The sequence below is a fragment of the Ovis aries genome, chromosome 11 (genome assembly GCF_016772045.2).
Source record: "Ovis aries strain OAR_USU_Benz2616 breed Rambouillet chromosome 11, ARS-UI_Ramb_v3.0, whole genome shotgun sequence".
Taxonomy (NCBI): Eukaryota; Metazoa; Chordata; class Mammalia; order Artiodactyla; family Bovidae; genus Ovis; species Ovis aries.
The window spans coordinates 35,645,164-35,659,455 of NC_056064.1; the positions used below are offsets into that span (position 1 = coordinate 35,645,164).

At 53.7% G+C, this 14,292-nt stretch overlaps 1 protein-coding gene across 3 annotated transcripts; it reads right to left on the reverse strand.

Annotated features, from left to right (window-relative positions):
• Positions 1–857: 857 nt before the first annotated feature.
• On the reverse strand, positions 858–7,364 carry WFIKKN2 (WAP, follistatin/kazal, immunoglobulin, kunitz and netrin domain containing 2). 3 transcript variants are annotated; one of them, XM_060395533.1, is made up of 2 exons: positions 7,056–7,364; positions 858–3,775 (listed from the first exon to the last, which is right to left on the reverse strand). In XM_060395533.1, the coding sequence occupies exon 2, from the start codon at positions 3,704–3,706 to the stop codon at positions 2,255–2,257; it is 1,452 nt and encodes a 483-aa protein (XP_060251516.1). In that variant the 5' UTR covers positions 3,707–3,775; positions 7,056–7,364; the 3' UTR covers positions 858–2,254. The 3 variants fall into 3 exon arrangements, with proteins under 3 accessions (XP_060251516.1, XP_004012806.1, XP_027830540.1); XM_004012757.6 differs by lacking the exon at positions 7,056–7,364 and adding an exon at positions 6,260–6,619; XM_027974739.3 differs by lacking the exon at positions 7,056–7,364 and adding an exon at positions 5,573–6,219.
• Between the last annotated feature and the right edge of the window lie 6,928 nt (positions 7,365–14,292).

The following is a 14,292-nucleotide window of genomic DNA, read 5'->3' on the forward strand; positions in this document are numbered from 1 at the left end:
TTAAGGTCTGTGCTCAGCATTTCTTGGTAGTGACCTGAAGCTCATATTCCTTTGGCCTCTCCTCCCTCTCAGGGAGCAGCTTGTCTTCTTGATCCCAACCCCTCCTTACTGCAGGGAATTGTCTCTAAAGAGGGACTGGCCTGACTGGGCTGAATTGAGCCTGAATTCTTCCTCTGGGCTGTGGCCCGGAAAGACCAGAGAAATGCATAGGGATCAGGTGTCCCTCGTGCTGAGCTGGCTTCCAGCCTAGGGGACAGACAAGCTGGGGTCATGCCCTGGCTGCAGGCTGCTGAGCACATCTCTGGGAAGGGGGGCAGCCAGGAGCCCCTGAGACCGAAGGTGCTGCTGCCGCAGCCTGGAAACCTGATCACATGCTCTGAGCACCCAAGGCTTTGCGATCAGGCCTTGCCCAGAGACCCCCCTAGGGAGTCACAGCCAGACAGGAAGGTCCCCCTGCCCACTCCTGCCTCCCCCACTTTCACGGCCCTAAATTCATCAACAGCGGGGTCTGGAATGCACCTTGGCCCACTGTGCTATTGTGAGGAGGCGGGGGACTGAACTGAGATACAAAGCAGTTGCTTCCACCCCATGCCTTCCTGCCCAAGTTCCTGGGTGAGTCACCTGGCCTCAGCTCTCCTGTGCCTAATGCACAAAGCTCCAGGGGGCACCGCAGTAAGGAGTCATGGCACTGCAAAATGGGCCAAGTGTTAGCAGTGTCTCTCCATCACTCAAATGGGATCCGGTTGGCTAGATTCCCCCTGTGCTCCCCCCAAGGTAGGTCACCAAAGCAAATGACACTGCCCACCACTCCCCTCTCCCACCTACGCATTAGCCCAAGTGAATCACACAGGAAGGGCTGTCGATACTATGGGCTTTTAATTGGTATCTTCCCCCTACATTTGAGGAAGAAATGAGAATGCCCCACAATGATCTTCTTCAGCTTTGGAGGGGCATGGACATAATGAAGGCTGAGGAGGATTGAAGAGGGGTAGATGAAGAGCTGACAGTGGCTTTCTCAAATCCTAAATCTAGTAGTGGGCTAGCGGACTTGTCCTGGAAGTCCAGAAACAGAAATCAACAAGCTGCCACATCCTCAAACTGGCCCTCCCAGTCCACACCTAGAGTCTCCCTCTAGGCCCCTGCAGCTCCAGAGACCACCACCAGATGGGAGCATTGAGCAGCATTCCTTTCCCTTCCCAAGCCTACCTCCCGGTCTTCCCTCTTTCCTTCTTTTACCAACCCACTTCCTTGCCTTGCTTTTCCTCTTCCTTTATTTCTCTTCCCATCAGAACAGACCCTGGGGCTTCTATTGACTTTGTGTCTGAGGAAGCGAGTGGCAACTGAGAGCGCACTATGTGTTAAAGGGATCTTTTGCCAGCTGGGAGCACCAGCCATTTATCTGCTTCTGGGAGAGCCCTGGGATCTGGACATTCGTGTTCAGTCACTGTGAGCTGGGCAGTAGCTAACGTCTCTCTGTGGTCCTAGCACCTGGCACCCAGTAAGTGTTCAGAAAATTTCCACTGACTTGGACTGAACAAAACTGAATCAATAAATCAATAATCAATATACCAATCAATAAAGCCAGGGGGAAGAAGCATGACAAACATATTCTGCTTGTGCTGTGGTGGCCTCAGAGACTGCTAGGCCAACATGATCAAAGCACAGGCTGGCCACCACCCAAAGGACTTGTCTGGCAGCCTCCACTTAAGGCAAGTTGTGCCCCGGGCTGGATCATGCCTCCTGCTTCCTGCTTCCCACAACCCTCACCACGAGGTGGTCTCTGTTCATAGTGCTCTGGAGGGCTGTGGGGAGTTTATCCAGTTAGTTCCTGGGCTCTCCTTTCTATCCCCACCTACCTTTTTAGCAAACCAATTCATTCAGTTATTCCTGTGACCATCCTACAGCCAGCCGCCATCTCTAGAATCCTGCCTGGGAGTCTGGCTATGGGCAGGGAGTCTGGGAGAGCCAGGGGAGGGAGTGGTCAGCCAAAAGAAGATAACAAAGTCAGAGGAGACTGGCCATCAGGAATAACCTGCAAATGTTGGTTGACTTCTTTTGTCCCCCTCCCACCCATGATCAAATCCAAAGAATAGAAGCTGATTTAAGATCCTCTGGGGGGGTTTTTCTGATGCACTGACCACTCTTCCCCCGTTGGCCTGTCTAATCTGACCTTGCCCAGTTTGCTGACTGAGGGTCACCAGGAATGGGTAAATAGAAGAGGATCAGAAAGAGGGCTGGGGAGAGGCAGAGGGCTTCACTGCAAGCCTGGGAAGTCCTTGAGGACATCGCAGGTTTTCTTGTGCATGACCTCACGCAGCTTCCGAGCCCGCCGGGTGCTCGAGGCTCCCACGAAGCTGTCGGGCCGCAGCGTGGCCATGCCGCCGTCCACCTCGCCCATGATGATGAGTGGCATCTCGCCCACTGTCACATTGGGGCAGGGGCAGGTCCAGTCCATGTGGAGCAGAGTGACCTCCAGCGGCTCCCGGCCCAGGAACTTGAGGCCCATCTTCTCATCCTTTAGGACCTCGTCCACAGTCACCAGGGCACGACCTGAATCGGGCTCCTCGGTCAGCTCGGAGATTCGGCCCAAGATGACAAAGTCGCTCCGACAGAAGCTGGTGACAAGCTTCTGCCTCGGCTTGCAGGCCCGGCAGCGCTGGTTCCCCCGAGGGAAGGGGCAGGACTCCTCGCAGTCCTCACGACTCTCAAAGTTGTTGCCGTTGCCCTCGCAGCCACCGTAGACAAAGGACTGGCACTGGCCTGTCTGGCTGTTGTAGGCCCAGCGGGGCGCATAGGCCTTGCAGGGCCCCTGCAAGGCAGGCAGGCTGCACACGGCCAGCGACCCGCTCATGCAGGCCAGCATGCAGGCCTCATAGGTCTCAAAGTGGTTGCGGTTGTGGTGGCAGCGGCCGAAGGTGAAGGTCAGGCAGTTGTTGGCTTGGGCGTCGAAGTACCAGCGGACCTGCTCCTCACCACAGTCATCGCTGTCAGGGGGCTTCAGGCACTCAGCTGTGGGGAAGGCCGTGCCACTGGGGCTACTCTCTGCGGTGGCTGAAGCCTGGCCCCCACTGACCACCGACAGTGGGAAGTCAGCGCGCAGGACGCCAGCGGCGTTGCGGGCTGTGCAGGTGTAGATGCCAGCGTCCTGGGGCTGGGCGTTGTAGATGACCAGCTGGGCGATGTTGGTGACCACCACGTTGCCGCGTACATGGTTGGGCCTCATAACCACATTCTCTCGGTCTTCCAGCTGTTTCTCCCAGGTGATCTCTGGCCGGGGCCGGCCCACCACATCACAAAGGAAGCTCACGGTCTCACCCACAGTGACTGACTGGTGGGCAGGGTGGTTGAGCAAAGCTGGGGCCGTGGCGTCCAGCCCGGGGGTCTCTGGAGGAGCCGTGGTGGGATGCACAGTGGTCTCGGGTGGTGAGGGGCTGGTGTTGGGCCAGGTGAAGTGATAGCGGCAGGTGACGACAGCCAGCGTGATGCCCTTGGAGCAGGCCTCAGCGTCCATGTAGCAGCGGTTATAGTAGGTGAGGCCATCGGAGGCGCAGGTGAAACTGGGCTCCTTCTCACAGCGATCTCTGCATTTGCACACTGGCTGGCCGTCCCAGATGTCACACTCAGAGCCCTGCTGCAGACACATGAAATGTTCGCATGTGGCCTCCTTGGGCATGCCCACGGGGCCCTTCTTCCCCTTCACATCCATGTAGCGGGCCGCCACACAGCTCTTGGTCCCACACACGTTGGGGCAGCACTTCTCATAGGTCTCACACTCCTGGGGAGAGCCAGATGGAGAGGTCTGAACGAGAAGGAGAAGGAAGAGAGCACAGTCTCCCCCAACGTCCCCCACGGTTTACAGGGAAGGGGACTAATATGTGCTCGCCTACCATGAGAAAATCATTTTGATATAATAACTAACATATTCGTAGCACCCACTATTTGCCAGGCCTTCTTCTAAAAATGTTTACAACTATCAACTTATCTCATGCTCATTACAGTGGGTATAACCAACATTCCCACTTCACAGGCAATGATAACTGAGGCACCGAGAGATAAGGTAACTTGCCCAAGGTCACACGGCTAGCAGTGTGGGAAGAGGCGGATCACATACTCCACAAAGAAAAGTCTTCCGTCTAGCATGAGATGAAATGAGAATGTGAAGGCTAAGTGAGGTGACATTCAAGCCCTCAGAGCTGGGAACTGGTGGGAAAGGACTTCAAGCTCGAGGTGATGGGATTCAGAAATGAGAGTTTTTTGTCTGCAATTTACCATTCCCACAGTGAGGTGTCACCTGGAACAACTGAGCCCGCCTTTGTGTCTTTTCCATTGGGAATGCCCTGGCCAAATGCTAAAAAGGAAAAGTCAGACACTGCTGGGACAGCTGTTCAAAGCTGTGCATGTACACAAGGAAGGCACGTGTACACACCAGGCAGCTCTCATGCTGGCCCCTGTTCATCCAAAGCCTAGAGGAAGGGCAGGCAAGACAGGCCCAGGACATCAGGTCTCATCACTGTGGGCCATGCTAGTTCCAACATGTGGGCCTTTGCATGGGGAAATCAATAGCAAAAAATGAAGTTCCCTTGTGCGGCAAAGGTCAGCCAGGCCGTCATCAAGGACTTGCCAGACTGTAATTCCTTCTGATTCTCTGTGGAGCCATGAAAGGCATTAGTCTAATTCCTCAAAATTAGCAACATGCTCTGGGGCTGACACAAACAAGGATTTCACGTGGTATTTTCTCCAGGATGTGGGCAATGCCCCTAATCCTGAGCCCTGGTCACGGCTCTGTGAGCCGCTCCCCACCAGGGCTGGCCTCATGCGGCCACATCAGCTGAGGGCTGCCTGTTAGACTTGTTCACTGTTTTTCCCTCTCGGCTCAGAATGGGGACTTTGTTTTGCAGCCCTTGCTTGGCATAGGCTTCTAGGCCACACCAGGGAGGCTCTAGGGCAGGGATGGACAGATCTCAGAGCTGGCTCCTGAGGGAGAGGGACCTATTGGGGGTGAGGGCAGGAGGGGGCTGAGCAGCAGGAGAACCTGTTCCTTGCCCGAGCATCACTCGATTCCTTGACGACTCTGGCCTGGGAATCTCCTTCAGGACTTGGAGGTCCATGAAAGACTGGGTCCTTGGGGAGAAGGGAAAGGTACTTCTGGGCACAGAAAACCTGGAGGGAATTTTCAGAATGGTTTTTGCTTAAGGGCTCAGAATGTATCCATAGGCCAAATCCCCAGCCGCACAGAGGAGCTTCTCCCCAAGACATAAAATCAGCCAGAGTCTCACTGTCTCCAAGCCCCTGAAACAGCCTTGCCTACAAATGTGGCCAACCAACTGCCTGATCTCAGCCTGATAGGAACACTTTTCCACCCCTATCCAGGCTTTATCTTCCTTTCCCTCTGCTCTCCCGTTGCTCATGAACAGTGAGAGGCTGAGATTGTCCCCTGGGCTCTCTGAGGGACAGGCCGCTCTCTCCAGGACCAGTCTGTGCTCTCATAGGTTATGTACATTTGGCAGAGGGAGCACCCTGGTGATGCCCAGATCAGTCCAAGCCCAGCAGCTGCCAGACTGTCGGGAATTACCTCTGCCTAGGCAGGTGCCAGGTACTAGCAGGCTCTTCACCCTGGGAAAAGTAACAGGAACAACCCTTGAATGCAGGAGCAGGGAGAGAATTGTCCAAGAACCAGGTAGAGCCAGGCCTGCCCTGAGCACTGTGAGGATTGAGGGATCACCAGGTTGAAACCTAGTCCACTTCCCTCTCACAGACACCCAGAGAATCTATTCAGATCCACTCCTGCGCACCCTCCCCATCAGCCTGCACTGATCTCAGGGTCAGGGTCCTAACCCCCAGAGGTGGCCCAGAGGCTGGATGAAGCATCGGCTTTGTGGTCAGATGGATGCGGATCTGACCTCCCTGGCCCTGGAGCCTTGTGCTCTTCCATGCAGTGTCCCAAGTTTCTCTCTCACCTGTTGACAGGCTGTGGGTGGGTTGAGCCAGTCTCTCTGATGTGCCTGGCATAGTGCTGGCTCAGAGCAGCCCCTAGCAGACCTGAAACCACGAATCCGAGGATTTCCAGTCCCTGAGAAATTCCCGCATCACATCCATCTCTTCTTCCAGGACTCGAAGTTAAGACATCACACCCTGTTTATGCCCGTGTGGCTGGGGGCCAGGTTCTTCCCTGTTTTGCGTTGTTCTCACCACCCAGCTCCCACTCTGCCTCGCCAACAAGACTGCTTGGCCTGGCTCAGGCCTCCGGGTTCACACTCACCTGGTCCGTCTCACACTCCCGCTTGCAGGTGCTCTGGGCATCCACCCAGAGGTTGGGATTCATGTCGTTGGGACAGATGCCGGCGTGAGAGTATCGGAGGGGCGGCAGGGCCAGGCCTCGAGGGGGTACCCCAAGCAGCAGCAACAGCAAGGCTGCCCCCTGCCCCCAGAGGGACCAGGAACGGCAGCCCCGCAGGGCCCACATGCTGAGGTCTGCAGCGGCCAGAGACCTCCCCTGAGAGGACGCCAGGGCTGGGCCCCTGGGCCTTCTGCTCCTCAGGGCCGCAGACACCTGCCCTGCCGACCCCAGTGGGCCTCCGTGGGCTGCTGCGGCTGCTGAGGCTGCCTCCACCGAGTCTGTGGAGTCCGCCGGGCTGCGGAGCCTCAGATAAAGGGAGCTTCCTCTCCGGAGTGTGCCGGGAGAGGAGCCGCACCGGGGCCAGAGCCTGGATTTATGTCCTGGGCACGCCACCCGAGTGGGAGCGAGCTAACCTGACGCCTGTCACAGGCAGGCTGCCGGCTCCTCTGTCCTGTGGCTGATCACAGACTTGTTGCAGAAAAAAAAAAAGCTGGAAGCAGTTTAGGCGGCGTATCTGGCACGGTGGGACACCTGCTTGTTTTTGACTCCAGGAGGCCTTTAACCCCTTCAGGGGCCAGAAATGGCATGTGCTTTGGGGGGAGCTGGCTCCAGGACACGCCAGCTCACTGTACTACATGAAGAGGCTTGCTTCCCTTCCCCCCACCTCTCAGCCGGGCCCCCTCCTCCCGTTGGCCACCTCCGAAGAACACACACTCACTTGTTATAAGGAAGGACCTGCAGCCGCAGGGTTAGCATCGCCGGCCCGATAGTACATCTGAGAGCAAATGACGTGGAAAAACAACAAGTTCACGGCCATTCCAGGGCGGGCCTGAGCAGCCTGTGCTGTGTAAGCCGACTCCCACCCCAGCACCAGGTCTCAGGGTAGGGGGGGCTGCGTGCGGACAGCCCCCTATCTCTCTATCCTGGGCAGTTTGCGTCTCAAGTTCCAACTTCGGTGAATTTTCCCCAAATCATTCCAGAGACACATACCAGCTATGCTCCAGCTCCCCCAGCTCCGGGACGTATCACATTCCTGCTCCTCGACTGACACACTCCCTGCTCCAAGAGAACCTACGTGGTCACTGTGTCTCAGGACAGTGCTGGGCAGCCGAGCTGCCTTGCTGACGACCATGAAGCCTTTGCCCAGGAAGAGCCAGTTGGCTGTCGTCTCCCTGCTTTATGAAGGAGAAGGTCACCCCTGGTGAGCAGCAGTAGGATATTTCCTGGGGTCATAACGTGGGCCAGACTGTGTGCATTGTCTCATTTAACCCTCACAACAAACTGTGCCTTCGTTTTAGATTTGAGGAAAAGGCAGGGCAAGCAACTTGCCCTGTGTCACACAGCTATGTGACCCCACCGTTAATGCAGGGACCCTAGTTTGCAGGGCCTTTGAAATCACCCCTCCCCACCAAGCTGTCAAACTGCTGTCAAGGGGCAACCCAACTCTAGTCTCTACAAGCTGGACAAGAAGTTTGTGAAACATCAAGGACGGAATTGAAGGAGGAGCCAGGAAAAGAGCCAGAAGCTGCCAGGGGGTGGGGAAGAGAAAGGTTACTTTTTCAAGGCCAACTGCAAAGGATTTGGGAAGCAGCAACCAAGCTGCTCTGTCCCAGGGGCAGTAGATAGGGATGCAGCCCCGACCTTTTCACAGATGGGGATACCGAGCGCCAAGCCCGGACCACGCTCCCCTCAGGCCAGACTTCAGCCTCTAGCTGCTCTGTAGAAGGGTGTGCCCCTCCCTCCACCCTGCAGATTTGGCTTCTTCCTCTCGGGCAGGGTATTGCCTCCTCCCCTGAGCCAATTCCTTCCTGTCTGTGGGTCATTCTGCAAGATCTGTCTTTTCTGCTTATGTCAAAGAGCTAATGAAGGGTGTCAGATCCTAATCCCCTAAATTATTGGAATAAACTTCCCTCCGAGGCTGGTCCCCGTAATGAAGCCAGACAGCAGGCGACGCCGGCTGCTTTGAATTCCCTGTAATTTCATAAACCCGTGTTCCAGCTGCTCCGAGTTGGGCCTCAGCACAGCCGTTGATGAACATGGTTTGTGCAGCCTCCTTGGATATCACAAAGGGAAATGAACAGTGACACATTTCTGAGCAGGACTTAGAAAAACTGTCACAGCCCCATTACATGAGACAGGTATCTAGGAAAAGGAGGCCGATTTCTTGGGAGTCACTTGAGACCATTAGGAAGGAGGTGAGTGGGGAGGGGCACAGGCCAGAGGTGGGGGAGGAGAAGGGAAGTCCCCGCCCAGCCTGGTCCTATTGAGAGCTGTGGGCCTCCCCTGCCCAGGCCCCACTCCTGGCCATTCTGCCCTGAGAACTCTCAAAACAGCACTGGGGAAGAAGGGGCCCTAGTACACTCAGCTCTCCCTCTTAGCCCTTCCAAGTCTCCCACCAAAACACAGCTCAGAATAATAAATAACATCTGATCAGGGCTTGGCGCCCACACAGCACTTCCACCTCCATCGTCATGCTGACCCTCACGCCAGTCCCAGAGGGAACCCAGGTGTGGCTGTGAGCTCAGTTTTATGAGAGAAGAAAGCCAGCCACAGAGGGGAGGTGGGCCTGGCTGGGGTCTCCAGGCTCTTGCTTCCCCTCTCTGACCCCTGTCCTCTGCTCTTCACACAACCCCGTGCACGCTTCCAGCCCCTCCAGAAGGGCCCCTGCTGGCCGCCTCACCAGCTCAGCTTGTTTATAAGCTGTTCAGGGAGTGCTTTGAAGTCCTCTCCCCCTGGGCCTTCTCTCGCACGGTCCCTGGGTCTGGCTCCCTCTGACTCTGCTCCCTTCTTGCCCTTCTCTGGAGGGTGGTGGGGAAGCCGTGTTCACCAACTCCCCGGGACAGCTGAGGGCTCCGTTGTCTGTTCCCACCCCTGCAGGCCTCTGGGAAGTGGAGTCTGGGTGGGGCAGCCTGAGCAGGGGCCTGAACTGGCGGGTGTCCTCTGCCTTTCACCCTCCCCAAGGAATCAGGCGTAGATCTGCCTGGAAGAGGCTGGATCCTGACCTTGTCTCAGAAGAGCCCCGCCACTGTGGGAAGGCAGAGGCCCCATGGACCCTTCATACCTTCTAGGACGGGTTCAAAGCCCACTCTAGGTGCAGCCAGTAGGAAGTCACCCAGGACAGTGAATTCTGGACGACCCTTGGCCTCAAGATCACCCTTAGCAGAACAATCCCCAGACCACTAGAGTACTGACAACACGCTGGCACCGCTCCCTAGATGGGCCAGGTCCCCTCCCTCCAGAGACTTCCGCTATAACCTTGGTGGAGACGCCTGGAGACCCACAGGGACGCCAAGCAGCCCCCAGATGCCATGTCCCTCGTGCACAGACCGAACCTCTCACCTCCTGAAGCATCTCCTCCCGCCCCCTTCTTGATGTTTTCTAAAGCGCCTACTATGGGCTAATGTGTGGGTACACAGGGATAGATGGCAGTCCTCGTCCACAGAGAGGGCACAGTCTTGGCCAGAAGACAAACCTGCAAAAGCACGAGAGTAGTGTGCAGTCTTGGGGTCCCTACAAGGGCCAAGGCGCAGGCAGGAGGGAGAAGCCTGGGGTGGCTGTTGGGCCCGTGACATGGGCTGGGTCTTGAAGCCTGAGCAGGACCCATTTCCTATACTTCATCTTGGATGCCTCGTCAGCTGAGACCCTCCTTCCGGGGGCATAGGCCTCCAGAAACAGAGGTGAGAGGGAAGTACAAAGGTTTAGGAAAGGGGGTGGGGTGGGAGCTGTGGGTCTGGCCTCTGCTGGAGTTGGCCCAGCGGAGTCAGAGCAGCAGTCCATTCTTGTCCATCCTGCTTGGGCTCCCAGACCGGAGGCAGTCACACTTTCTCCCAGATGGATGAGAGAGGCCAACCCTCTGGGAGCCTCCCTGCCCTGATCCTGGTTATTTAAACATATCTGAGGAGGAAAGATTTGAGGCGCCAGAATTGGGGTGCTGGGGAGAAGGAAGTCCTCAGCAATGGTACTCAGATGGATTCTCAGAAGGCCAGGCAGCCTTGGTTAAAGGCGGTGATTAGTCAGAGCCAAGCCAAGGAGTTCAATAAAGCCAGAGGCTCATTACGCAGCTGGGGACCCCCTGCCTGCGCAGCCCAGGGCCTGGGTTACATTACAGGGCTGTGTGAACTCTCCCCTCAGAGTGAGACTGTACTGGCCTTGAAATAATTATGGGGCCTCAGCAGATGGTGGAGGCAGACAGGGGAGACCTTCAGCTGTGGGACACGTGACCTGTCAGCATCTGTGCAGAGCAGGACACGGGAGGGTCCACCCTGGGCCTCGGGGGAGGCAGCACTGAATCGAGATCTGAGAATGGCGAGGTTGGCCGTCGGCGCGGCCTGGCCAGTTCTCTCGGCCAGCCAGGCTCCTTTACAGCCTGTCCAGTCCAGGGGGGCCTGCTAGTGGGGCCAAGTCCCTGGAAGCTTGGGTGCCAAGGTCTGAATAGATCTTTGGGTCATACTGCAAGAACAGGAGACCCTTCTGGCAGCTGTGAGTCCTTGAATGCCTTCCTGGAGCAAGTGGGCATCAAGGAGCTTGGGGATGTCAGACACCTCGCTGGGAGGCTCCATGGTGCTGAGGCTGAGCACCATGCAAGGAGTCAGAGGACCCCCTGAACAAACCCCTCAGGCTCCTTCCCTCTCCCTCCTCTGTGATCCTTTGTCCTGACTCCTCCAGCTCTGCCTTGACAGAACAGGCTTCAAATATCCTCAGGCAGCTCTCAGCCAAGACAAACACAGGAGGGAAGGAGCCAGAAGGCTGTGGGGCTCCCCCTCTCCACTCTGCTAGGGGAGAGTAAGGGCCTGGGGCTCCAGCAATGAGACTAAAATGGGGCATGGCCCCCATTCCATTCAGGCCTCACCTACCCAAAAAGCTTCCTGACCACTCCACTCTCCTCACTCCCACCTGTCCGCCTCACTGTTTCCTCCTTTTGGATGAGAGAGAAGAAAGGATGGCTCAGATTCGGTTCTCTCTGCTCACCCTCACGCTGCTGAGCCAAGGGGCATGTATCCTTTAGGACCAAACACAGCCCTAGTTCCCTTTCCAACAGCATAAAATGTACAGTGACTGAGAAACAGGCCCCTTTCCTGAATGATCATTATTTCAAGACCTCTGGCTTAAAGACAGCTTCTCCACTTTCATTTAGCCTGTAATACCATGAACTTCTGCCTCCATTTCCTTCTCCATCTTATGGTTCTCCCTTCTCTCTCAAACCCTGGAAGTTGCCACGTTGCTGTTTCAATCTTTGAAAGTTCCACACAGAATTTCCCTTTAACCTATGTGAATGCTGTCCTCCCCACGGAAGACTTTCCTTCCCTGGCCTGTTCCGTCTGATCCTGGTCAACTGCTCCCCAAGCTTCTCAGAAGCTGCACCTTCTAGGAAGCCTTCCTGACCTCAGAAGCTGAGGGAGGCCAAAATCACCCTGGGGGTTCCAGGTAAAGTTTTTAAAACAAAAGAGCAAAACAAACAAAAACAAAACTGGTATACAAAACCTGTCGTAATTAAACATTCAACCCTGTCAGGATGTATGTCTGTGCCTGTGTAAATGGTGAAAGTGAAAGGGAAGTCGCTCAGTCGTGTCTGACTCTTTGTGACCCCATGGACTGTAGCCTGCCAGGCTCCTCCCTCCATGAGATTCTCCAGGCAAGAGTACTGGAGTCGGTTGCCTTTTCCTTCTCCAGGAGATCTTCCTGACCCAGGGATCACACCTGGGTCTCCCGCATTCCAGGCAGACGCTTTAACCTCTGAGCCACTAAATAGGTTTAAATGATAATGTCAAAAATCCACAATAGATGGAGGGGAGGAATAAATGAGGAATATGGGATTAACAGATACATATTACCACACAGAAGATAGATACACAAGGATTTACTATATAGCCCAGGGAACTACATTCAATATCTTATAATAACCTAAAATAGAAAAGAATTTTGAAAAAGAATATAGCAGGAGACAGCAAGATTGAACATCAGCCTCTTAGGAATTAGTGAACTAAAATGGACAGGAATGGGTAAATTTAATTCAGATGACCATTATATCTTCTACTGTGGGCAAGAATCCCTTAGAAGACATGGAGTAGCTCATAGTCAGCAAGAGTCTGAAATGCAGTACTTGGGTGAAACCTCAAAAATGACAGAATGATCTCAGTTCATTTCCAAGGCAAACCGTTCAATATCACAGTAATCCAAGTCTATGCCCCAACCACTAATGCTGAAGAAGCTGAAGTTGACCAGTTCTATGAAGAACTATCACAAAAAATGGTGTCCTTTTCATCCTAGGGGATGGGAAGGAAAAAGTAGGAAGTCAAGGGATACTTGGAATAAAAGACAAATTTGGCCTTAGAGTACAAAATGAAGCCGTGCAAAAGCTAACAGAGTTTTATCAAAAGAACATGCTGATCATATTGTTCAGCCACCAAGTCACGTCTGACTCTTTGCTACCCCACAGACTGCAGCACACCAGGCCTCTCTGTTCCTCACCATCTCCCAGAGTTTGCCCAAGTTCATGTCCATTGAATTGGTGGTGATATCCAACCATCTCATTCTCTGCTACCCTCTTCTCCTTTTGCTGGTCATAGCAAACACCCTTTTCCAAAACTCTACACATGGACATCACCAGATGGTCAATAGCGAAATCAGATTTTTTGTAGCTGAAGATAGAGAAGCTCTATACAGTCAGCAAACACAAGACTTGGAGCTGACTGTGGCTCAGACCATGAACTCCTTATTACAAAATTTAGGCTTAAATTGAAGAAAATAAAGAAAACTACAAGGCCATTTAGATGTGACCTAAGTCAAATCTCTAATGATTATACAGTGGAGCTAACAAGTAGACTCAAGGGATTAGATCTGGTAGACAGAGTGCCTGCAGAACTGTGGACGGAAGCTTGTGACATTGTACCCACTCCCAAGAAAAAGAAAGGCAAAAAGGCAAAGTAGTTGTCTGAGGAGGCTTTACAAACAGCTGAGAAAGAGAGGCAAAAGGCAGGGGAGAAAGGGAGAGATATACCCAACTGAATGCAGAGTTCCAGAGAATAGCAAGGAGAGATAAGAAGGCCTTCTTAAATGAACAATGCAAATAAAGAGAGGAAAACAATAGAATGGGAAAGACTAGAGATCTCTTCAAGAAAATTGAAGACATCAAGGGAATATTTCATGCAAGGACAGGCACAATAGAGAACAGAAATAGCAAGGACCTAACAGAAACAGGAGATTAAGAAGAAGTGGCAGGCTTACACAGAAGAACAATATAAGAGAGGTCTTAACGACCCAGATAACCAAGATGGTGTGATCACTCAACCACAACCAGACATCCTGAAGTCAAATGGGCCTTAGGCAGTATCTGTGGCTCAGCTGGTAAAGAATCCGCCTGCAGGGAGGGAGACTAGGTTTGATCCCTGAGTTGGGAAGATTCCCTGGAGAAGGGAGAGGGTACTCACTCCAGTATTCGGACCTAAAGAATTCCATGGACAGTCCATGGGGTTGCAAAGAGTTGGACACGACTGAGCGACTTTCACTTCACTGCAAACAAAGCCAGTGGAGGTGACGGAATTCCTACTGAGCTATTTCAAATCCTAAAAGATGATGCTGTGAAAGTGCTGTACTCAATATGTCAGCAAATTTGGAAAACTCAGCAGTGGCCACAGGATTGGAAAAAGTCAGTTTTTATTCCAGTTCCAAAGAAGAATAATGCCAAAGAATGTTCAAACTACCATACGATTGCGCTTATTTCATGCTAGCAAAATTATGCTCAAAATCCTTCAAGCTAGGCTTCAGTAATACATGAGCCAAGAGCTTCCAGATGTACATGCTGGGTTTAGAAAAGGCAGAGGAATCAGAGATCAAATTGCCAACATTTGTTGGGTCATGGAGAAAGCAAGAGAATTTCAGGAAAAAATGTCTACTCCTGCTTTATGCTAAAGTGTTTGTGCGGATCACCCCAAACTGTAGGAAATTCTTAAAGAGAT